Source organism: Somniosus microcephalus, unplaced genomic scaffold (genome assembly GCF_052327205.1).
Source record: "Somniosus microcephalus isolate GS21.2 unplaced genomic scaffold, FLI_Smic_1.0 unresolved_chr1, whole genome shotgun sequence".
In the NCBI taxonomy this organism is placed as follows: Eukaryota; Metazoa; Chordata; class Chondrichthyes; order Squaliformes; family Somniosidae; genus Somniosus; species Somniosus microcephalus.
In genome coordinates, this window is record NW_028225179.1 from 93069058 (window position 1) to 93093015 (window position 23958).

At 42.5% G+C, this 23958-nt stretch overlaps 1 protein-coding gene and 1 pseudogene across 1 annotated transcript; both read right to left on the reverse strand.

The window, feature by feature from the left end:
- LOC147095598 (scavenger receptor cysteine-rich domain-containing protein DMBT1-like) overlaps nucleotides 1–23958 on the reverse strand; it is a 1107260-nt pseudogene that overhangs the window by 299394 nt on the left and 783908 nt on the right.
- On the reverse strand, nucleotides 15573–16403 carry LOC147095602 (uncharacterized). The gene is made up of 2 exons (XM_085974161.1): nucleotides 16347–16403; nucleotides 15573–16247 (listed from the first exon to the last, which is right to left on the reverse strand). The coding sequence occupies exons 1-2, from the start codon at nucleotides 16401–16403 to the stop codon at nucleotides 15573–15575; spliced, it is 732 nt and encodes a 243-aa protein (XP_085830287.1).

A 23958-nucleotide genomic window follows, 5' to 3' on the forward strand; every position in this document is an offset into this window, starting at 1 on the left:
CTTCCAACAACAACATGCCCTCGAAAAAGCCTCGGCACCGCCGGGCACTCCAGCTAGTATGAGATATTAGGACAGATGCATAAGAGCTTCGTCAAAGAGGTAGGTTTTAAGAAATGTCTTATGGAAGGAGAGAGCAGTAGAGAGGCAGAAAGGTTTAGGGAGGGACATCCAGAGCTTAGGGCCTGGCAGCTGAAGGCATGGCCACTAATTGTAAAGTCGGTGATACGAATTGGAGGAGCTCAGAGATCTCGGAGGGTTGTAGGGCTGGAGGTGGTTACAGAGATAGGGAGGAGCGAGGCCAAGGAGGGATTTGAAAACAAGGCTGAGGATTATAAAATTGTAGCTTTGCTAGAACTGGAGCCAATGTAAGTCAGCGAGGACAGGCGTGATCGTTGAATGGGACTTGGTGCAAGTTAGGGTACAAGCAGTAGATTTTTGGATAAGTTCAAGTTTATGAATGGTAGAAGATGGGTGGCTGGCCAGGTGAGTTTAGGAATAGTCAAGCATAGATGTAACAAAGGCATGGCTGAGGGTTTTAGCAGCAGATGAGCTGAGGCAGGAGTGGAGTCAGGCAATGTAGCAGAGGTTCAAAAAGGCCATCTTGGTGATGGAGAGGATATGTGGTCAGGAGCTCAGCTAGGGGTCAGATATGAAAACAAGGTTGTGAACGGTCTGGTTGAGCCTCAGCCAGTTGACAGTGGGGATGAGGGGGTCGGTGGCTAGGGGATGGAGTTTTTGGCGGGGTCTGCATACAATGGCTTCGGTCTTCCTAATATTTAGTTGGAGGAAATTTCTGCTCATCCAGTACGGGATCTTGAAGAAGCTGAGTGAGCAGTTGGAGACAGCGTGGGCTCGAGATTGCTGGTGGTGAGGTAGATCAGGGTGTCATCAGCGTACATGTGGAACATGACGGGCTGCTAACTCGCTTAACACCATCGAACAAAATCATAATTACCCAAAGGGAACGATACCTGCACCAGGCCACGTGTTCATGAGGCCCCATCGCAATCGGAGCTTGGGGCTCGTTCAAATTCGATCGGTGATCTCAGATGCCTGCTTCACATCCCGGGTGCTAATCGGTGAAAGATATATCAATTTCTAGTTGCTCAGCAGGACTGGAGGTCTTCAGGGGCAGGGCCGAATTGGGGACGGCAGTGTTCTTAGGGCTTGCTCACATGGGAAGAACACTCTTGCTCCTGGCTCTCTGGGACGTGTTATTATTTAATAAAACATGTATACTTTACCTCACTGGTTGCCAGGTGGTCCCAGAGGACACTGAACAATCCCCGTTGTGCAGATCCAAAGCCTGCCCTGCACATCGCAATCAAATCTGGAAAAGGGGTTCTATATCACGGGTTAGGCCTCTAATTTATAAAATTAAGTGCTTAAAACGGGTGCAATGCGTCGCACTTTCTAGTCCATAGATTTAATATATTCAACAGACTGCTTATCTATTGCTGTTAGTGTTTAATCTATTGAATGAGTCAATCCTCCTTTACTCCCACAAATTTGCAGTCATCACTGATCTGAGCTATAATTTTAAAATCAGCAACCCAGTTAATGATGAATTTCAGCGATACTCTGAATCGCCATTATAACCTGCTCTTCATTTTGTTCAGTAACAGTATTAAATTCTCCAATTCAAATTGCAGGTGACCCTGTCTATAACTATTTGTACCTACTAACTAATTGGATAACCAAGGTTTAAGTTTAATTAGTGATCGTTGTTATTTTGAATTCAGTCAATAATTGTTACTGGACCATTTACTTTCTGGCTGCTGCATTGATGACTTGGCACCCTTTAACCTGTGCCTATCCTACCTGAGGTTGGGCAAGTTGCTCTCATATTACATAGAATTACTCAGAATTTACAGCACAGAAACAGGCCAGCTGGTCTCTGACAGCGTTTCTGCTCCACACAAGCCTCCTCCATACTTACGTCATCTCATTCCATCAACATAGCATCCCTTCCTTTCTCCCTCAGGTACTTATATAGCTTCCCCTTAAATACATCTGTACCATTCGCCTCAACCACTCCCTGTGGTAACGAGTGCCTCATTCTCAGCACTCTCTTAGTAAATAATTTCCTCCAGAATTTCTTGTTGGATTTCTTAGTTACAATCTTATATTATTGACACCTAGTTTTGTACTGACCTACAAGTGGAAACATATTCTCTGTGTCTAATCTATCAATCACTTTCATAATTTTAAATACCTCTATTAGGTCCCCCCTCAGGCTTCACTTGTAGAGAAAGAAACCCCAGTCTGTTCAGTCTTTCCTGATAGTTGTTTACTCACAGTTCTGATATCATCACTCTAAATCTTTTTGCACTTTCTCAAGTGATTCTACAGCCTTTTGTAACATTGGTTGCGTGGTCTAACCAAGTTTCTAAATAAGCTTAACATAACTTCTCTGCTTTTGAAATCTATTCCTCTAAAGTTGTCATCCGCAAATTTTGCTATTGTCCTTCCAATTCCTGAATGAATCCGATATAGAGTGGTCAGCCGTTTTACAGTCCGCCTGATTTTCTTTTCCATTGACTTCATATGGATATGACCTTTTTTCTTCCTTAGGTGCCATTCCTGGCACCTGCCATTGATGGTCAGTGTTTCAGCAGGCAATTCGCAACTATATCAGTTCTGTTCCCTGCTGGTCAGCCAGCGGTCCATTGTTGTAATCCTGCTGCTGGTGGGTTATTTCATTTTACTTATAATAATCTGAGGTAAATGTCCCTCACAGGTCATCTTTTCTGGTCTGTAGAGTTGGGACCTTTTCCAGGCTGTTCTCAGCTGCATCCGCTTCTCAATCCCCATCAGTTGATATGTGTGGCCATTATAATAACGAGCTTTGCTGTTTGATACCTTCAGATCAGGCGAATCTTGTCAGAAAATTTCTCCATTGAGCAAAATCCAGCACTCGGGCACTAACCTCTGTTTCAGCAATACACTAAAAGGAGCACAAGGAGATGAGGTTGGTGCTGTTGAGCATTGCCATTTGCCTCTTGAAATGGAGACTGATCATTGTCGTGCTTCCCATGAGAATGGTATGAATTGAAATTCTACTCAATAATTGGGATTAATTTTTTGGATCTGATCCTAAAGCTCATTATTGGCGCTGCACCCATCATAAAATAAAACCAACTGCTTATTTCTCTGTCACTATTCCACTTCCCCCAAATCATCTTCTCACACCACCCTCTGCCCCTGCCTCTTTCCTTCCACATATCCCCCTTTCCCCAAATCACACCATCTCGCTATCAGCCTTGCCTTCCTTCATCAGCATCCCCCAACTCGCCCATTAATTCTCTTCCTTTTTTGTCTCCCTTTCTGACTGAACTGTGGGAAGAGGAAAAGCTGATGTTATAATGCATGGATGTTCAAATTTATCAAAAGAATTTCAAAGAATTGGTAGGCCATGGTTGTCTAGGTAATAATTTGAAGCTAGCAGTTTGGTGTTAGATTTCTCAGAGGCTATTGAGTTCCTTTGTTGGTGAATGATGAGACGTGACGGGAGTCAACCAGCCATTGACACTTCCGTAAATATACTTCAAAGTTAACATTTAATCCTGACAATTCATTGAAAGTTGTCTGTTTAAAATGATACGCACTAACTAGGTGACCTGCTGCAGTACGTATCACTCAGATGCTCAAGGATTAAATTTTTGGATATTTATTTCAGACTCACTGTATAAAATATGATGTGTTTGACAATAAATTTGTGTCCATATGCAGGGAACAGTGGCACAGAAAAACACCCGAAGAACACAGACTGAGAACCAAGGCAAAAGATGGATACATTGAAGTCAATTTATATTTTGGTGTAGCCTAAAACGGGCGGTAACTATTCTGTAGCCTACACTCTAGTAAATGGGGTTGGGGGTGGGGGAGGGCTCGGGGAAATTGCAGTACAAATAGTACAAGTAGTAGTTCAAAAACAAACGAAAGGGAAGGGAGTAGAGTAACAGTCAGAAATTGCGTCTTAGGCACTACAGGTAAGGGGGAAACTAAAAGATGTAAAGCGATGTAACCATGAGAGAGAAATGCAAAACATGAAAGACAAACATCAGGATTTTGGTAAGGCGAACTTCAATGGGATAAGGCAGAGACTGTCCACTGTAAACTGGGCAAGTCTGTTAATGGGTAAAATGTCAGATGATCAGTGGGAGATGTTTAAAAATAAGTTATGATATACAGAACCAGCTTATACCCCTGAGGGGCAAGAGTTCTACTTGCCAAAACAAAAACAGCCATGGGACAATGAAAGGGGTAAGGGATGGCATAACAGTAAATTAAAGAGCCTACATGAATGAAAAAAAAGCATCGATCATGGCAAATGGGAAAGATAAAAAGAACAGCAAAGGGTCACAAAGCAGATAGCAGGAGATATTAAAAGGGAGAAGAAAAATGAATTTGCAACGGATATCAAAATCAATATGAAGAACTTTTACAGTTATATTAGGAGAAAGGGCGGTCATGAGCAATGTTGGACCCTTAAAAACTGAAAGTGGCGATATTGTCAATGACATTGGGGAAATGTTGAATAATTAATATGCATCAGTATTTACAGTGGCAGAAGAGGATAGCATGCCAGAAATCCCAAAGAAACGAATATTTAATCGGGGACAGGGACTCAATAACATTAACAAAAGCAAAATAACGGTAATGAAGAAAATAATGGCACTAAGTGTGACAAATCCCTAGGTCCAGATGGTTTCCATTCCCAGGGCTTTAAAGGAAGTAGGTGAGCATATTGCTGGTGCACTAACTATAATTTTTCAGTGTTCTCTGGATTCAGTAACCGTCCCTTTAGATTGGAAAATTATGCATGTCACTCTGCTTTTAAAGAAAGGTGAGAGAGGGAAACCAGGAGATTATAGACCGCACAATACAATAGCAAAATACTGCAGATGCTGGAAATCTGAAATAACAACAGAAAATGCTGGAAACACTCAGCAGGCCAGGCAGCATCCGTGGATGGAGAAGCAGAGTTAAGGTTTCAGGTCTGTGACCCTTCATCAGAACTGGATAAAGTTAGGGATGTAACAGGTTTTAAGCAGGTGCAGAGGTAGGTAAAGGGTGGGGAGGTGGAGGAGGAACTAAAGGGACAGCCTGTGCTAGCATGGAAGGCAGGAGAGATTAAATGTTGCAAATGGGGCTGGCAGAATCATCAATAGCTGCCACCTTAAAAATGGGGGCAGCTGTTACAGTCTGAAATTGATGAACTCGATGTTGAGTCCAGAAGGTTGCAAATGCCTAATCATAAGACGAGGTGCTGTTCCTCGAGCTTGCGTTGATCTTCATTGGAACAGTGTAAGACGCTGGGGAAAGAGAGGTCAGAATGGGAGTGGAGTGGAGAATTAAAGTGACAAGCCACCAAAAGCTCGGGGTCATCCTTACGGACTGATTGGACGTGTTCTGCAAAGCAGTCAACCAATCTGCGTTTTGCCTCTCCAATGTAGAGGAGACCGCAACATGAGCAGCGAATACAGTATACTAATTTGCAAGAATTACAAGTAAATCGCTATTTCACCAGGAAGGGGTGATTGGGGTCTTGGATAGTGGGAAGGGAGGAGGTAAAAGGGCAGGTGTTGCATCTCCTGTGCTTGCATGGGAAGGTGCCGTAGGGAGAGGAGGGGCTTTTGGGGGTGATTGAGGAGTGGACCAGGGTGTTGCGGAGGCTGCGGTCCCTTTGGAATGCTGGAACGGGAGGGGACAGGAAGATGCATTTTGTGGTGGGATAATGTTGGAGATGGTGGAAATGGCAGAGGATGATCCGTTGAATGTGGAGGCTGGTGAGGTGAAAGGTGAGGACAAGGGGAACCCTATCGTGGTTCTGGGAGGGAGAAGGGGCGAGAGCAGAAGTGCAGGAAATGGAACGGACAACCATGGTAGAGGGAAATCCTTGGTTGAGGAAAAAGGAAGATATATCGCAAGAACTGGTATAAAATGTGGCATTGTCATAACAGATGCGGCAGAGATGGAGAAACTGGGAGAATGGAATAGAATCCTTACAGGAAGCTGGGTGGGAGCAAGTGTAGTCCACGTAGTTGTGGGAGTCATTGGGCTTGTCGTGGATGTGTGAGAGAAGTCAGGGAAGGGAAGGGAAGTGTCGGAGATGTACCATGTGAAGGTGAGGGAAGGGTGGAAATTAGACGTAAAGTGAATGAAATATTCTACTTCAGTGCAAAAGCAGGAACCAGCAACTATAGAGTCATCGATGTACCAGAAAAAGAGTTGAGAGACTGGAACAAATAATGTTCCACTTATCCCACGGAAAAGCAGGCATAGTTGGGGCCTATGCGGGTTCCCATATCAACACCTTTAATTAGGAGGAAGAGTCAAAGGAGAAGGTGTTCAACGTGAGAACAAGTTCAGCCAGGCGGAGGAGGGTGGTCATGGATGGGGATTGGTTGGGCCTCTATTCAAGGAAGAAACGGAGCGCCCTCAGAACGGCCTAGTGAGGGACGGATGTGTAGAGGTGACTGTAAGTCCATAGTGAAAAGGAGACTGCTGGGGCCAGGAAACTGCAAACTGTTAGAGGTGGAGGGTGTCAGAAGAGTCGCGACTGTAGTTGAGAAGAGACTGGACAAGGGGAGAAAAACTAGTGTCGAGATAGGAGGAAAAATGTTACATGGGGCAAGAACCGGCTGAAACGATGGGTCTACCAAGGCAGCCCTGTTTGTGGATCCTGGGAAGGAGGTAGCAGTAGGCTGTGCTGGGTTGGGGGACTATGAGGTTGACAGCCATGGAGGGAAGACCTCCAGAGGAGATGAAGTCTGTGACAGTCTTGAAAATAATGGCTTGATGTTTGGTAGTGGGGTCATCGTCCAATGGGAAGTGTGAGGAGGTGTCAGAGAGTTGGCGTTCAGCCTCCACATGGTAGACGTCGATTCGCCAAACAACAGCAGCAACACCATTTTCAGCAGGTTCAATGACAATGTTAGGGTTGGATTGGAGAGAATGGAATGTTGCAAGTTCAGAGGGATGTAGGTTGGAGTGAGTGAAGGGAGCAGCTAGATTCAGACGGCCGATGTCACACCGGCAGTTGGAATGAAAAGACCTAGAGAGGGTAAGAGGCCAGGGGAAGCATCCAGGTAGAATGAGAATTGTGAAAGCGGGAGAAAGGGTCAGCCATGTAAAGGGAAGACTCCTGGCCAAAGAAGTGGGCACGGAGACGAAAGCAATGGGAAAAGCGGGCAGCATCTTGCTGAGCCCGAAATTCGAGATGGGGCCTTTGCTGAGGAATGGTCGTTTGGAGTAAGAGAGGGGAAGGTCAGAGGGGATAATGAAAACACGGCAGGTGATGAGAGTGGAAGAAGAAATGGGATTTGAGGAGAGAGGAGGAGAAGAAGGCTCTTGAGGGGCATTGGTATCCAAGATTATAGGCCAGTTAGCCTAACATCTGTTGGTGGGAAATTGCTAGAGTCTATAATTAAGAATAGGGTGAATGAACACCGCAAAAAATTTCAGTTGATCAGAGAGAGCCAGCATGGATTTGTGAAAGGTTAGTTCGTGTCTGACAAAGCTGATTGAATTTTTTGAAGAGGTGCAGTAGAGGACAGGGGAATGTCTATGGATGTGATTTATATGGACTTCCAGTAGGCATTTGATAAAGTCCCACATTAAAGACTGTTATTTAAGGTAGAAACCCACGGAATTGGGTAATTTATTGACCTGGTTAGGAAATTGGCTGATCGGCAGGAGGCAGAGATTAGGGATAATGGGTAGCTACTCAAATTGGCAGGATGTGATTAGTGGTGTCCCACATGGATCTGTTTTGGGGCCTCAAATATTCACAATATTTATTAACGACTTAGACGATAGAATGTCAAATATGCAACTTTGCTGATGACACAAAGATGGGCGGCATTGTACACAGTATAGATGAAAGCACAACATTACAAAGGGATATTGATAGATTAGGTTAATTGGAAAAACTGTGGCAAATGTGAGGTCATCCACTTTACACCTAAAAACGATAGAACACGGTGCTTTCGAAATGGTGGAAGGCTAAAACTGTGGATGCCCAATCAGACTTGTGGTTTCAGGTATATAGATCATTAAAATGTCATGTACAGGTACAGAAAATAATCCAAAATGCCTTTATATCCAGAGGTCTTGAATACAGAGGGGTAGAGGTTTAACTGCAGCTATACAATCCATTGGTTAGACTACACCTGGAGTACTGTGAGCAGTTCTGGGCACCACACCTTAGGAAGGATATATTGGCCTTGGCAGGAGTGCAGCATAGGTTTAGCAGAATGATACCCCGACTTCAAGGGTTAAGGTACGAGGAGAGTTTACACAAATTAGGGTTGTATTCCCTAGAATTTAGAAGGTTAAGGATGATCTGATTGAAGTTTTCTGGATATTAAGGGGAACATATAGGGTAAACATAAGAACATAAGAACATAAGAAATAGGAGCAGGGGTAGGCCAATCGGCCCCTCGAGCCTGCTTCGCCATTCAGTAAGATCATGGCTGATCTGATCCTAACCGCCAATCCACTATCACAGAACCATCTCCTGAATCTAACAGAATTAGACACACGAAATAGGAGCAGGATCAGGTTACATGGCCCCTGGGCCCGCTCTGCTACCCACAGGGCCATGACCGATCCGAACCTAGACACATGTCCACATTCCTGCCCGCTCCCCATAACCCTAAATTCCCTTTACTTCTAGGAAACTGTCTATTTCTGTTTTAAATTTATGTAATGATGTAGCTTCTACAGCTTTTTGGGGCAGCATATTCCATGGGCCTACCACCCTTTGAGTGAAGTAGTTCCTCCTCATCTCAGTTTTGAAAGAGCGTCCCCTTATTCTAAGACTATGCCCCCTAGTCCTAGTTTCACCCATCATCGGGAACATCTTCCCCGCATCCACCCGATCCAACCCCTTCACAATCTTATATGTTTCAATAAGATCACCTCTCATTCTTCTGAACTCCAATGAGTAGAGTCCCAATCTACTCAACCTCTCCTCATATGTCCATCCCCTTATCCCCGGGATTAACCCAGTGAACCTTCTTTGTACTGACTCGAGAGCAAGTATGTCCTTTCTTAAGTATGGACACCAAAACTGTACGCAGTATTCCAGGTGCGGTCTCACCAATACCTTGTACAACTGAAGCAATACCTCCCTATTTTTATATTCTATCCCCCTAGCAATGAAAGACAACATTCCATTGGCCTTCCTAATCACTTGCTGCACCTGCATACTAACCTTTTGAGTTTCGTGCACCAGGACCCCCAGATCCCTTTGTACTTCAGTATTTCCCAGTTTCTTGCCATTAAGATAATAACTTGCTCTACGATTTTTCCTGCCAAAGTGCATAACCTCACACTTGATAGAGAGAAAGTATTTCCACTGGTTGGTGATTCTAGGACTAGTGGGCATAGTCTAAAAATTAGAGCCAAACATTTCTGGAGTGAAATTAGAAAACAGAGGGTGGTAGAAGTTTTAACTCTCTTCCACAAACGGCAATTGATGCGACATCAATTGTTAATTTTAAATTGGAGATTGATAGTTTTTTGTTAACCAAAGGTATTAAGGGATATGATGTAGCTTTTAAAAGCTCTTTATAATAATGTGTTCGTGACTACACAAACCACTCTGTGTACAGGTATATTGTGTATAAGTAAAACAGGTTTATTAAGCATTAAACCTCTATTACAGAGAAAGTAATGCTTAACAGGACAATAGTCACAATCTGTTCATTGAACCCCGACATACTCTCCTACTGATTGTGAGGCAGTCTCTTTATTCTCTTGCTGTGTTCTGTTGATTGAAGCTTCTCATCCTCTGGTTTCTTGCTGCTCGCTGATTTAATGTTCAATATCTGTATCTTAATACCCTTCCTCTTCCATTTGCCTACGTGGCAGTAATTAGCTCTCTGACACCTGGTAAATCCTCTCCTTTACTTGTCAGTCAACTTATGACCTTGTTAATCCCACCAGGTCTCTTTCTGTGCATAACACAATACACCTATATAAGAGTTTTTCACTTCACAGAACATTCTTGCGGTGTTTTCTAAGCAGTTTGTTTAGTCAACAATTTCTCAACTGAAGGATGTCTCTAATTCTATCTCTTCTCCTCTAGTTCTTATCTCTGTTCCATAACATTACTGATCACTAGTCTGTGACCTTATCCGTGTTGATCAAGCCAAACACTCCATTAGTTCAGTATTGTTTAACAGATGTTTATAGTCAGGTTTGCATAATTTTCCCAGCATGCTTTGGTCTCAGCAAATCCCCATTTTACACAGGCTTGTTAGGTTTTTAAAAATACAATTTCACATATTATATTTATATAAAAATGGTCATAAAGTCTTAATAATGTTTACTAAATCCTATAGCTACACTCTATCCTACAATGGGGCAAAGGCAGATATATGGAGTTAGGTCGCAGATCAGCCATGATCTCATTGAATGGCGGAACAGGCTCGAGGGGCTGAATGACCTATTCCTGTTCTTATGTTCGTATGTACTATGTTCCTATTACACTCCGCCCGATTTGCTTCTGCATTGAAGTCAATTTCACCACCATGGTTTTCAGAAGCATTTAGGGGGTCATTTTAACTTGTATCTCTGCACTAAAGATAATGATAGCAGCGCCGATTTTAACCTTGGTCACCTGGTCGGAATGGGATGGGTTCAGGTCATGTTTCACACCACACCCGATTTCACACTCCATGGTTTCCAATACAAACATACATATCAGAATTTATAATAGCATATAAAAATAAGAGCATAATGAAGGAATATAAAACTAAGATTGAATTGTATCTGCGTTTCTTGATCCATTACACTTCCAAAAGTATGGCTTTGCTTCACTTGAAGAATGCACTTGAACTTGACCCTCCATGTATTAATCCCAAGGGATAGCGGCTATTCAATATTCTAGATTGTACTTTTGATCGGCATTAGCTTTACATATATGCACTCAAGGTAACAGGTTGTGTGGTGACCTGATAGAGGAGTTCAAAATTATGAACAATTTGGATCAGGTATATCAGAAAAAGTTATTTTTATTGTTGGCCAATGGGTTACTAAAGGGCAACAATGTAACAGCGCCTCAAAAAGAAAAAACGTGAGTGGTTTAGATTTGTTTTATCTATCTTTTGAATTAGTGGGATTCACCTTGTTGTTGTAAAGTGGTCGAGTAAAATTACACCAAGCATTGTTTTAGCTTTAATCCCCAAAACAGATTTATCAACCATTAATAAAACAAGCAAACAGCAGCAATAATTTAACACATATTTACAGCAGTTGTATCGTGTTGTAGAAAGTAATGTGTTTGCAAGTCTTGTGGCAAAACTGTACTGTAATTAAACTTTTTATGCAGTGATACCTTTAATATTTTCTCATCAAATATGGTAGTTTTCAGTCCGAAAGAGTTTCAAATGCTCAGACAGAGAGGGCAAGATATTCCTATCCATGTACCAGGGAATATTGGATTGCCTCAGAACCGCGAGTACAGGGAAACTGGGGAAGAAGGAGCACAAGTCTGTAATGAACACAGCCGATTGTCTGCCCATTGATTGAAATGGACAACAAATTGGGCAGGATCCCTTCTGGCCATTTACTGCCCTCTGTCCATTCCCATGTATTCATGGTGCCCAGGTGATTAAAACAAAACCTTAGACACAGGAACAGGCAATTTTGCCCAATATACGCTCTAGAAACAATCCACACCAATTTGCTTAGATTTGAAAAGTGCCGACATTAAATTAATGAAGCTTCAAGAATTAATAAATCTCTGTTAAATTTGAAACACCAGCCAACTCTAAACAAATCACACAGCATGTATGTAATTGAACTGAGTGGATCTCCTCAAACAAACATTCCCGAGACCAACTGATCAATCCTAACAAAAAAGTGTTTCAAGATTTCTGTGAGGGAAGCGGATTTTAATCTCTTGGGTAACATGACAGAATTAAAGAAGTGTATACCAAGCAAAATTGTAGAGAAGTATGCTTAAATTTTCCTTACAGGCAATGTTTAAATCTGTCCAACCCTGCACTGGACATTCTGTAAATAGTGTGCCCATTGGAAATTTGGGAAACATAATGGCGAAATTTTCGTCTTCACTGTCTGGGCATTAAACATCCATTGAAATAAATCAGGAAGATCAGGTGGGTTGTGTAAGGGGCGTGCAAACCAGGCAGTAAAAATAATAATCTAACCTGCATCTGCCAACATCCATTCTGGCCACAACTTAATAAGGGTAACATATAGACTTAAGTTTCAATTTGATAGTCAAGAAGTGGAGGCCAGTTCAGGTCAATCACACCTCATCAGATGTACAGAGACGCTTACTAAAAGTAGGAGCAGTAAACCTGGCCTTCATTTCTCCCCTTAACCTGATTAATCAACCATACCGCTGTTCACGAGATCCCGAGGTGTACAGGATAACCGTCGAAATAAAATCACTCACTGCATCAAAATAATTGTACTTGATGCATTCTGAGACATTTAAGAGAAACATGATGAGATGATTCATATTCACAAATGGTTCATTTTACTCCAACTGATTTCATTTTAATCACCCTCATTTTAAGCACCTCAGGGCTGATTCACCGAATATAATGAGAGCAGAAGCCACCAATTTGAAATTCGTGCTGGGGGTTCCCAGGCTTGATTTTCATCTATTAAAATAGTGGATAGAGAATCGAGAGTTGATGGCATGGTTTTATAATCTGTGCTCCTGGGCAGTGTCAGAACACCAAAGTGGGAATTTTCCTTTAACCAGACCAAAAGTATCCCAGGTTCAAGCACTGGGGTCTGAGCTGAGTTATCTGGTCTCAGTTGGAGCAGCAGTAGAGGGGCTGCAATCAACCACTTTACAATGGCCGGCCAGGACTCACAGGAAAGGCTCAACCTGAAGACTGGCCAACAGAATGAGACATGGAACAGTAATCTTCACTCACTGACCATAAACCCAGTCAGGGAGTTGAAAGGATTGGAGAATTTTGCTATGGGGAAAGATTGGATACGCTGGGGTTGTTTTCTTTGGAACAGAGGAGGCTGAGGGGAACCCTTATTGAGTTGTATAAGATTATGAGAGGCCTACATAGAGTTGACAGGAATGACCCAATTCCCTTTGCAGACGGGTCAACATCCATGGGGCATAGATTTAAAGTAATTGGTAGGAGGTTAGAGGGGAGTTCAGTGGAAATGTCTTCACCCAGAAGGTGGTTGGGGTCTGGAACTCACTGCGTGAAAGAGTGGTAGAGGCAGAAACCCTCAACACATTTAAAAAGTGCTTGGATTTGGACTTGACGTGGCATAACCTACAGGGCTACGAACCAAGAGCTGCAGAGTGGGATTAGGCTGGATAGCTCTTTGTCAGCCGGCGCGGACACAATGGGCCAAAATGGCTTCCTTCCATGCTGTACCTTTCTATGATTCTATGATTAGGGTGAGGAAATATTTTTCCAAATTTTCTTTTTCACCTTTAAGAGCGCCTGGTTATTGTGGTTGCTAGATTTCATGGCCAGAGTATCTGACTGCTCATTGACAGAGCCCCAAATCTGCCATCTTAAGTATTGAACTGGATATGACGAGGTGGGTGTTCTGTTGTGGAGGACATTTACCGACAGGCGGCCGCATTTAAACCGTCACAACTCACCAGAGCCAGCTTTAAGCCCCTCGGCGAGTTCAGTGACAGATACAGAGAATCAGCTCTTGGCAGTTATTGGGACTGGGGAACTTAGAAGGAAGGGATATCAAAATCAACACAAAATTTTTTTACAATTAAATTAAGTAAAAGAGGAAAATCAGGAATGGTGTGGGCCCCGTGAAAACTGATAACTGTGATAATTGTAAATGAAAATAAGTAAATAGCGGTCATGTTGATTAATTACTTTGTATCAGCATTTACAGTTGAGGATGAGGATAGCATGCCAGACATCATAAGACAGGGTCTGACCAAAATTAACATAAGTAAAATAACAGTAATTTAAAAACATAACGGAACCACAGAGTGACAAATCCCCAGGACCAGATTCTTTCATCTCAGAGTTCTAAAGGAAATAGTTGAGAACATTGAAGATGCCCGAACTATAACCTTCCAAAGTTCTCTCGATTCGGGAACCGTTCCTTTAGATTGGAAAATTGTGCATGGCACTCTGCTATTTAAGAAAGCTAAGAGAAGGAAACCAAAGACTTATAGACCAGTTAGTTTAACATCTGGTATCAGAAAATTGCTAGAGTCTATAACTAAGGATTGAGTGGCTGAACACTTTGAAAATGTTCAGCTGATCAGAGAGAGCCAACATGGATTTATAAATGTTAGGTCATGCCTGAAGAACATGATTGAATTTTTTGCAGATGAGGTGGTTGACAGAGAAATGTCTATGAATTTTATTTACATGGACTTCCAGAAGGCATTTGATAAATTCCCTCATAAGTGACTGTTAGCTAAACTTGAAGCTCATGGAATTGAAGGCACGTTATTGACCTGGTTAGGAAATTAGCTGAGCAGCGAAAGAACGAGAGTAGGGATAATGGGCAGGTAGTCTAATTGGCAGGATATGACTAGTGGTGTCCCGCAGTGATCTGTGTTGGGGCCTTAACTATTCACCATATTTATTAACAACTTATATGATGGGATAGGATGCTACATATCCAAGTTCGCCAATGACACAAAGATAGGCGGCATTATAAGCAGTGTAGATGGAAGCATACAATTACAGAGCGATATTAATACATTAACTGAATGGGCATAACTGATAAATGGATTTCCACGTAGGCAAATGTGTGGTCATTCACTTCGGAATTAGAAAGCAAAAAACAGAGTACCTTCTAAATGGTGAAAAGCTAGAAACAGTGGACGTCCAAGCAGACTTGGGGCCCATGTACCTAGATCATCAACATTTCATGGACAGATGCAGAAAATAATTTGAAAGACTAATGGAATGCTGACATTTATATGTAGATGACTAGAATACAAGGGGGTAGAAGTTATGCACCAGCTAAACAAAGCACTTGTTAGACCACACCTGGAGTACTGTGAACAGTTCTGAGCACCACACCATGGACAGTATATGGACACTTGGACAACTGCAGTGTAAATTTACCAGAATGCTACCTGGACTCCAAGGGTGAAATTACGAGGTGGGATTTCACAAACTAGGGTTTAATTCCCTGGAACCTAAAAGGTGAAGAAAAGATTTGATCGAGTTTTCAAGATATTGTGGGGAACTGAGAAGATAGAGAGAAGTTATTTCAGCTGGTTTGGGGATTCTAGTACTAGGGGGCAAAATCGAACAATTTGAGCCAGGCCTAACAGGAGTGAAGTTAGGAAATACTTCTACACACAAAGGATGGCTGAACTTTGGATCTCTCTCCCGCTAAAGACAATTGATGTGAGGTCAATAGATAATTTGAAATCTGAGATTGATAGGTATTTGTTAACCAAATATATTATGTGATATTGACCAAAGGCACGTATATTGAGTTACATCACAGATCAGCCATGATATGGCAGAACAGAGTCAAGGGGCTAAATGACCTACTCCTGTTCCTGATCCTATGTTCCTATTGGGAATCGTGGTTTAAATTTAGGGCTGTTATTTTAATTTTATTAAATTAATCATCTGAGCAATGGGGTATTTAATCACATTCTTTAACACATCTCTGAAGTTAGTCTGGGCCACTGCATAAATAATCGTGTTGGTGCAGGAAATCAAACGCTGGAGCATATATCCGCTGTGTTCCATGACGGTAAAAGGATCAGCGTAATCTGTTCGGAAGAAATGAGTATCTGTCATTTGTACGCACATTTCAAAGAGGAAATTTACCATCCAAAGCAGGATAAAACTGCCTGAAATTGCGATCAGTAAGATGATGGATTTCTTTCGGCTGTCCATCTCTGGATCACTGTGACTCTCACCCTTCTTGCTCCATCGGAGTCCCATCCTGACTCTACTGGCCTGTACAATGTGCCTGATGGTCAGAGCGTTGAGAACTGCAATCAACACGAATGGAACTAAAGGGGTTACAATATTGCGCAACCACAAGTAAGCCACCCAAATGAGCATGGTGTAGACGGTAGATTTTGCAACACAGAACCATTGTATGTTATCAATTATTTCACCAGACTCGTTTACAAAGTAAAGTGGAATATTTTGTAAAAAGCTCAACACACACACAATTATTATAATCACAGCCGCAGCTCTTTCAGTGCAATATTTTACACTCAGCTGCTGAGCAAATGGCAATGAATCGATCAAAGGTGAAAGCGACTGTAAACCAGACAGAACAATCAATGGCAGCAAATGCCAAGCTGATATTGATACTGCAGATGAGAGTATAGTTCAGGAATGAATGAGGGAAATTAATACCTGTAATCTCATACAGATTACATCAAAGATCAGGACCAGTAGATCTGCTGCTGCCATGGCCACCAGGTAGAGTGATACATGTGGAGAGACCGCACTTTCCACGGGAGAGAATCACATATGTAAATAAATTCGCTGCAATAAAAGAGGGAAACATAAACGAATCATTGCAGTCATAACAAATTGGCTGACAGGTAATGCCAGTTTATCAAATTTCAGCACATATTTTCAACCCATGGTCTCTCTCCGACTCTGTATTTCTATATCTGTCACTGATTCTGACCATCCCTCTGTTTTTCTGACGATCTGCCTTGCTCCTGCATCTCCCTCTATGTCTCAGTTTGTTTCTGTGTCGCTCGAATCATCTCTCTCTCTCTCTGTCTTTCTTTAGCTGGGATATTTCTATCAGGGTATTTTAGGACAGAATGGCTATGAGGGACGGTTTAATGTACAGTATTAACCAGAAGTGCGCTCTTAACACCCAGTTCTAATCACTAGCCCAGCTTGAACTGCGGATTGGGACGGGTTTAGAAGAAGGCAAAGGGGTATAATTCAAATGACAGAGATGGGAACATTAAAAGGGAGTGTCAGAATAGGGGCCAGAGATTCTGAGATTGTTCAGAGAGTTTCAGAAGGCATCTCAACCTGTTATCCATCTTGGCCAGGGTGCAGTAATCGAGGACTGAGAAGAAACAGGCAACTATGTAAAGAAAGGAAGCCCGAGGTTCAGGCATAAGTTGGCAGACCGCGAGTTGTGGCAATAGGGAGAAACAATAAATCAATGGTGAAAGCACAGTCACCTTCACTGTGTATATTTTAATTGATTCATGGGATGTGGGCATCGCTGGCAAGGCTGGCATTTATTGCCCATCCCTTGTTGTGCTAGACTTGCTAGACCGCTTCAGAGGGCAGTTAGCGAGGGTCTGGCTTCTCGTATAGACCAGATGGTTCAGGACGACAGGTTCCTTCGCAAAAGGATTTTACTGAATCAGTTGGCTCTTTATGATACCTAGTCAATTTTGAATGCTACATTTATTTTTACTTCCAGGTATTTTTTAATTAAATTCACATTCGCAATCAGCCATGGTGGGTTTGAACTCACGTTTCTGGGTCATTGGTCCATGTCTCTGGATTCCTAGTCCAGGAGCAAAACCAAAGTCGTTTGGAGCAAATGGAAAAATAATCCAGCGAGTTTCCAAACAAGCTGTCAGCTCGTGAGCCCCGCTTTTACACCTGACGATCAGAGTTCAGTTTACCCTCTGTCTCTCTGATTTCCTTTTCCCCTGCCTCTTTCTTTAATCTCTTTTTATATTTCTGATTCTGTCGCTCTCTATGTCTCTCTCTCTCTCTCTCTCCCTCCCTCCCTCCCTGCCAGCTTCTTCTATTCTGACTTTGTGGGTGAAATTGCTCTCGGACTGGAGCGCAAAACTGGCGATCGTGAATTGGCAGCAGATTCATACCGTGCCCGAATTTCTTTTCGTTTTATTTCAATGGGAACAAATTGGGCACGTAGTAAAACGGTTTCGGAACTGCTATGAGCCCGTCTCGAGCTGCTGCCGAAGACCTTGCACTCGAAGTACTGCGAGACTTTGGTGAAAGTATTTAAAATTGTTTGTGCTGAAACTGCAGAGATAATTGTAGTTTCCCTGGGAATTTCTGTGACGTTATTGCATTAAGGTTTCTGTAGAAGGTGGTGACATTTAACTGATCTCAGTACAAACAAGCCCGTGAAAACAAACAGATCACAGAATCAACAAGAGCAGCGATACAGTTATACCCCGAGTGACATTGACAACTGATGGTAATGACTTACCAGGAACACCAAACACTGCGAGAATCGGGTAGTAAACCGCTTCAATCTGGGAAAGGATTGGTCGACCCATCTCTTTGAGTCACACAATGCCGGTGCTGGAGGCAATAGCTCAGTTTGACAAGAAGATGAAGCCGCTTCAATCTAAACCTTTATTTAAACCTGAGTGAAATCTAAAGTGAGATAATTAGGTTACACAATGACTGACATTACTTACGGTCTTTTAAACAAACAGATCAGGTAGCTGCTTTTACTCCAATGATTCTTGTCTATTAGGAGGATGGAACTCCTGATCAGTGAAACACTCTGATGAACTTTAACCTATTTGCCCTACATTCCTGTGCGCACTTACTATACAGAGGTGTTAACCCATTAACGCACACACAACTGTGAAAGTAAATTTGCCACTTGTTTGTCCTCAAATAACTATTACATTTGGCTGACAGCGCTTGATTTTTACAGATTGATATTTGTTCTCCTTAACGAGCCCACAACTTTCAGGGTTGGTTCAATGTTGTCCTGTTTTCTGGTTCCAGAAGATGTCACACGACGAATCTAATCGACCCATGTCCTCCACTTATATCATTTCACTCCAGCTATCGCATTCCTTGGTGAGAATTGGGGCAGAATATTGGTTTCTGTTGTATCTCTACGATGCTATCTTCCTCTGGAAGATTATTACGTTGTCCATTTAATGATTCCTCCCCTTTAACTATTATTTTGTCTTTTTAATCTGTTCGTAAGGACCTTTACTATTTAGCTGCCAGTCTTCCATCATACATCATTTTACAGTTCTAATCTTTTTTCCAGTCTGTTTTTTCTCAGTTTGATTTACTTATACATTTGAAATGTCACATGATTTTTTAACTCATTTTATTTTTTATTTCACGACACATTCTAGGAATTCCAGCTTCTGGTGAGTTACCTTTACTTGTGGGAATATGTCTAGGCTGTAGATTAATATTCCACGGTTTGGCTGTCTCTGCATTGCTTTATTGTAAAGCTTTCTTTCCCATTTTCTTGTATAGTCCCGAACACCTCCATCACCATCCCTGTGTATGTCCTGTCCCACCGGCAGGACAGACCCAGCAGGGGTGGCGGCACAGTGGTATACAGTCGGGAGTGAGTGGCCCTGGGACTCCACAACATTGACTCCGGACCACATGAAGTCTGATGTTTCAAGGTCAAGCATGGGCCAGGAAATCACTTGCTGATTACGAACTCCCGCCCTCCCATTGCTGATGAATCAGTACTCCGCCATGTTAAACACCACTTCGAAGAAGCACTGAGAGTAGCAAGGGCACAGAATGTTCCCGGGTTAGGGCAATTCAATGTCCATCACCAAGAGTGGCTCAGTAGCACCACTACTGACCGAGCTGGCCGAGTCCTGAAGGACATAACTGACAGTCTGGGCCTGCGACAGGTGGTAAGAGAACCAACATGAGGAAATAACTACTTGACCTCGTCCTCACCAATTTACCTGTCGCAGATGCATCTGTCCATGGCAGTATTGATAGCAGTGACCACCGCACAGTCATTGTGGTGACAAAGTCCCATCTTCACACTGAGAACACCCTCCATTGTGTTGTGTGGCACTACCACCGTGCTAAATGTTATAGATTCAGAACATATCTAGCAGCTCAAAACTGGGCATCCAAGAAGCGCTGTGGGCCATCAGCAGCAGTAGAAATATATTACAATCTGTAGCCTCATGGCCCAGCATACCCTGAACTCTACCATTACCAGCAAGCCAGAGGACCAAACATGATTCATTATAGCAGAGGCCCTGACCATCATTTTCCAATCCTCTCTCGCTTCAGGTGTGTTACCGGACGACTGGAGGACTGCTAATGTGGTAACCTTGTTTAAAAAGGGAGAAAAGCATAGTACGACTTATTACAGGCCAGTCAGCCTAACCTTGGTGGTGGAAAAATTATTGGAAAGAATTCTGAGGGACAGGATAAATATTCATTTAGAAAGACACGGATTAATCAAGGGTAGTCAGCACGGATTTGTTAAGGGAAGGTCGTGTCTGATAAACTTGATTGAATTTTTTGAGGAGGCAACAAGGAGGGTAGATGATGGTAGTGCGTTTGATGTAGTGTATATTGACTTTAGCAAGGCTTTTGATAAAGCTCCACATGGCAGAATGATCACGAAGTTAAAAGCCAGTGCAACATTTCAAGTTGGATTCAAAACTGGCTCGGAGGCAGGAAGCAGAGAGTAATGGTTGATGGGTGTTTTTGTGATTGGACGGCTGTTTCCAGTGGGAGTCCGCAGGGGCCAGCATTTGGTCCCTTTCTTTTAGTGGTACATATCAATGATCTAGACTTGAATTATAGAGGGTATGATTAAGAAGTTTGCAGATGTTACTAAAATCGGCTGTGTGGTTGATATTAAAGAAGGAAGCTATAGAATTCAGGAAGATATCAATAAATTTGTCAGGTGGGCAGAACAGTGGCAAACGAAATTCAATCCAGAGAAGTGTGAGGTAATGCATTTGGGGAGGGCTAACAATGAAAGGGAATACACATTAAATGGTAGGATACTGAGCCATGCAGAGGATCAAAGGGACATAGGAGTGCATGTACACAGATCCCTGAAGGTAGCAGACCAGGTAGATAATGTGGTTAAGAAAGCATACGGAATGCTTGTCTTTCTTAGCTGTGGCATAGAATACAAGAGCAGGGGGTTATGCTACAACTGTGTAAAACAGTAGTTAGGCATCAGCTAGCGTGCTACATGCAGTTCTGGTCACCACATTACAGAAAAGATGTGACTGCACAAGAGAGTGTACAGAGATTTACAAGGATGTTGCCAGGAGTATAAAATCTTAGCTATGAGGAAAGACGTGATAGGCTGGGTATGTTTTCTTTGGAACAGAGGAGGCTGAGGGGTGTAACATTGAAGATAGGCGCAGGAGTAGACCCTTTGGCCCGTGCTCCACCATTTAATGAGATCATGGCTGATCATCCAAATCCATTAGCCTGTCCCTGCTATCTCCCCATATCCCTTGATCCCTTTAGCCTTAAGAAATATATCCACTCCTTCTTGAATATATTTAATGAATAGCCCTCAACTGCCCTGTATGGCAGAGAATTCCACAGGCTCACCACTCTCTGGTGAAGAAATTTCTCCTCATCTCAGTTCTAAATGGCTTACCGTTTATCCTTAGGCTGTGATCCCTGGCTCTTTGCTCCCCTGCCATCGGGAACATCGTTCCTGCATCTAGTCTGTCTAGTCCTGTTAGAGTTGTATAAATTTCAATGAGATCCCCTCTCATTCTTCTAAACTCCAGCGAATATAAGCCTAATCGACCCAATCTCTCCTCGTACGTCATTCCTGCCATCCCAAGTATCAGTCTGGTGAATCTTCGCTGCACTCTCTCCATGGCAAGAACATCCTTCCTCAGAAAAGGCATCCAAAACTGCACACAATACTCAAGGTATGGTCGCAGCAAGGCCCTATACAACTGCAGCAAGACGTCCTTGCTCCTGTACTCAAATCCTCTCGCTATGAAGGCCAACATACCATTTGCCTTCTTAACCGCCTGCTGCACCAGCATGCTTACCTTCAGTGACTGGTGCACAAGGACACCCAGGTCTCGTTGCACTTCCCAATATTACAATCTATTACCGTTCAGATAATAAGCTGTCTTCCTGTATTTGCTACCAAAGTGGATAACCTTGCATTTATCCACATTATACTGAATTTGCCATGCATCTGCCAATTCACCCACACTGTCCAAATCGTACTGGAGTTTCTCTGCATCCTCCTCACAACACACACACCCACCCAGCTTTGTGTCCTCTGCAAACTTGGAGATATTACATCTAGTTCCGTCGTCTAGATAATTATATATATTGTGAATAGCTGGGGTCCTAGCACCAATCCCTAAGGTACCCCACTACTCACTGCCTGCCACTCGGAAAAAGACCCATTCATTCCAACTGTTTGCTTCCTGTCTGCCAACCAGTTCTCTTTCCAAGACAGTACCTTACCCCCAATTCCACGTGCTTTAACTTTACATGCTAATCTCTTATGCGGGACCTTATTGAAAGCTTTCTGAAAGTCCAAATACAGCACATCCACTATTCTACAAGTTACATCCTCAAAAAATTCCAGTAGTTTATTCAAGCATGATTTACCTTTTCTAAATCCATGTTGACTTTGTCCTATCCTGTCACTCTTTTCCAAGTGCTCTGCTATTACATCTTTTATAATGGACACTAGCATTTTCCCCACTACCGATGACAGGCTTACCAGCCTATTATTCCCCGTTTTCTCTCTACCAACATTTTTAAATAGTGGGGTTATATTAGGTACCCTCCAATCAATGGGAACCATTCCAGTGTCTATACCATTTTGGAAAATGACCAGCAATGCATCTACTATTTCTATGGCCACTTTCTTAATAACCTAAGATGTAGATTATCAGACCCTGGAGAATTATCAGCCTTCAATCCCGTCAATTTCCCGAACACCATTTCCCTACAAATACTGCTTCCATTCAATACCTCCCTCTCATTGGACCCTCTGTTCTCCGTCATTTCTGGGAGGTTATTTGTGTCCTCCTTTGTGAAGACAAAATCAAAGTATGTATTTAAATGTTTTGCCATTTCATTGTTTCCCATTATAATTTCCCCTGATTTTGACTGCAAGGGACCTATGCTTGACTACAGTATATGTTTTCTCTTCACATATCTATAGAAGCTTTTACAGTCTGTTTTTATGTTCCCTGAAAGCTTACTCTCATAATCTATTGCCCCCCTCTTAATTAATCCCTTTGTTCTCCTTTGCTGAATCCTAAACTGCTCCCAATCCTCAGGTTTGCTGCTTTTTCTGGCCAAATTATTTGTCCTCTCCTTGAATCTTATGCTATCCTTAATTTCCCATGTTAGCCACCGATGTGTCTCCTTTTTATTTTATTTTTATGCCAAAGAGGGATGAACAAATTCTGTAGTTCATCCATGCGATCTTTAAATGTTTGCCATTCCCTATCCACCGTCAGCCCTTTAAGTAAGTTATCCAATCTATCCTAGCCAGCTCGTGCCTTATACCATCGTAGTTTACTTTATTTAAATTCACGACCCTAGTCTCTGAGTCAACTACTTCACTTTCCATTTTATTGCAGAATTCTAACATATTATGATCGTTCCTCACCAGTGGGCCTCGCACAACAAGATTGCTAATTAATCCTTTCTCATTATATAATACCCTGTCTAAGATGGCCTGATCTCCAGTTGGTTCCTCTACATATTGGTCCAGGAAACCATCCCATATACCCTCTAGGGATTCCTCCTCCACAGTATTGTTACTAATTTGGTTAGCCCAATCTATGTGTAGATTAAAGTCACCCATGATGACTGCTGTGCTCTTATTGTGCGCATCTCTACTTTCCCTTTTAACGTCATCCCCAGCCTCAGAATTACTCTTTGTGGGTCTGTATTAAACTCCCACTAACGTTTTCTGCCCCTTGGTATTTCTCAGCTCCATCCATACAGATTCCACATCATCAGAGCTAATATCCTTCCTTACTGTTGTGTTAATCTCCTCTTTAATCAGCAATGCTACCCCACCTCCTTTTCCTTTTTGCCTGTCCTTCCTGAATATTGAATGTTCCTGGATGTTGAATTCCCAGTCTTGGTCACCCTGGAGCCATGTCTCCGTAATCCCAATGATATCGTATTTGTTTACATCTATTTGCACAGCTAATTCATCCACCTTATTACAAATGCTACTCACATTATGACACAGAATCTTCAGGCTTCATTTTTAACACACTTTATCCTTTTAGAATTCTTA

What these genes read in the sequence shown, in the direction of transcription:
- LOC147095602 (XM_085974161.1), bottom strand. Translation starts at nt 16,403, where the DNA reads ATGGCAGCAGCAGATCTACTGGTCCTGATCTTTGATGTAATCTGTATG. An exon ending in TAATCTGTATGAGATTACAG is followed by an intron (nt 16,248 to 16,346) that starts GTATTAATTTCC and finishes TCTGGTTTACAG; the next exon opens with TCGCTTTCACCTTTGATCGA.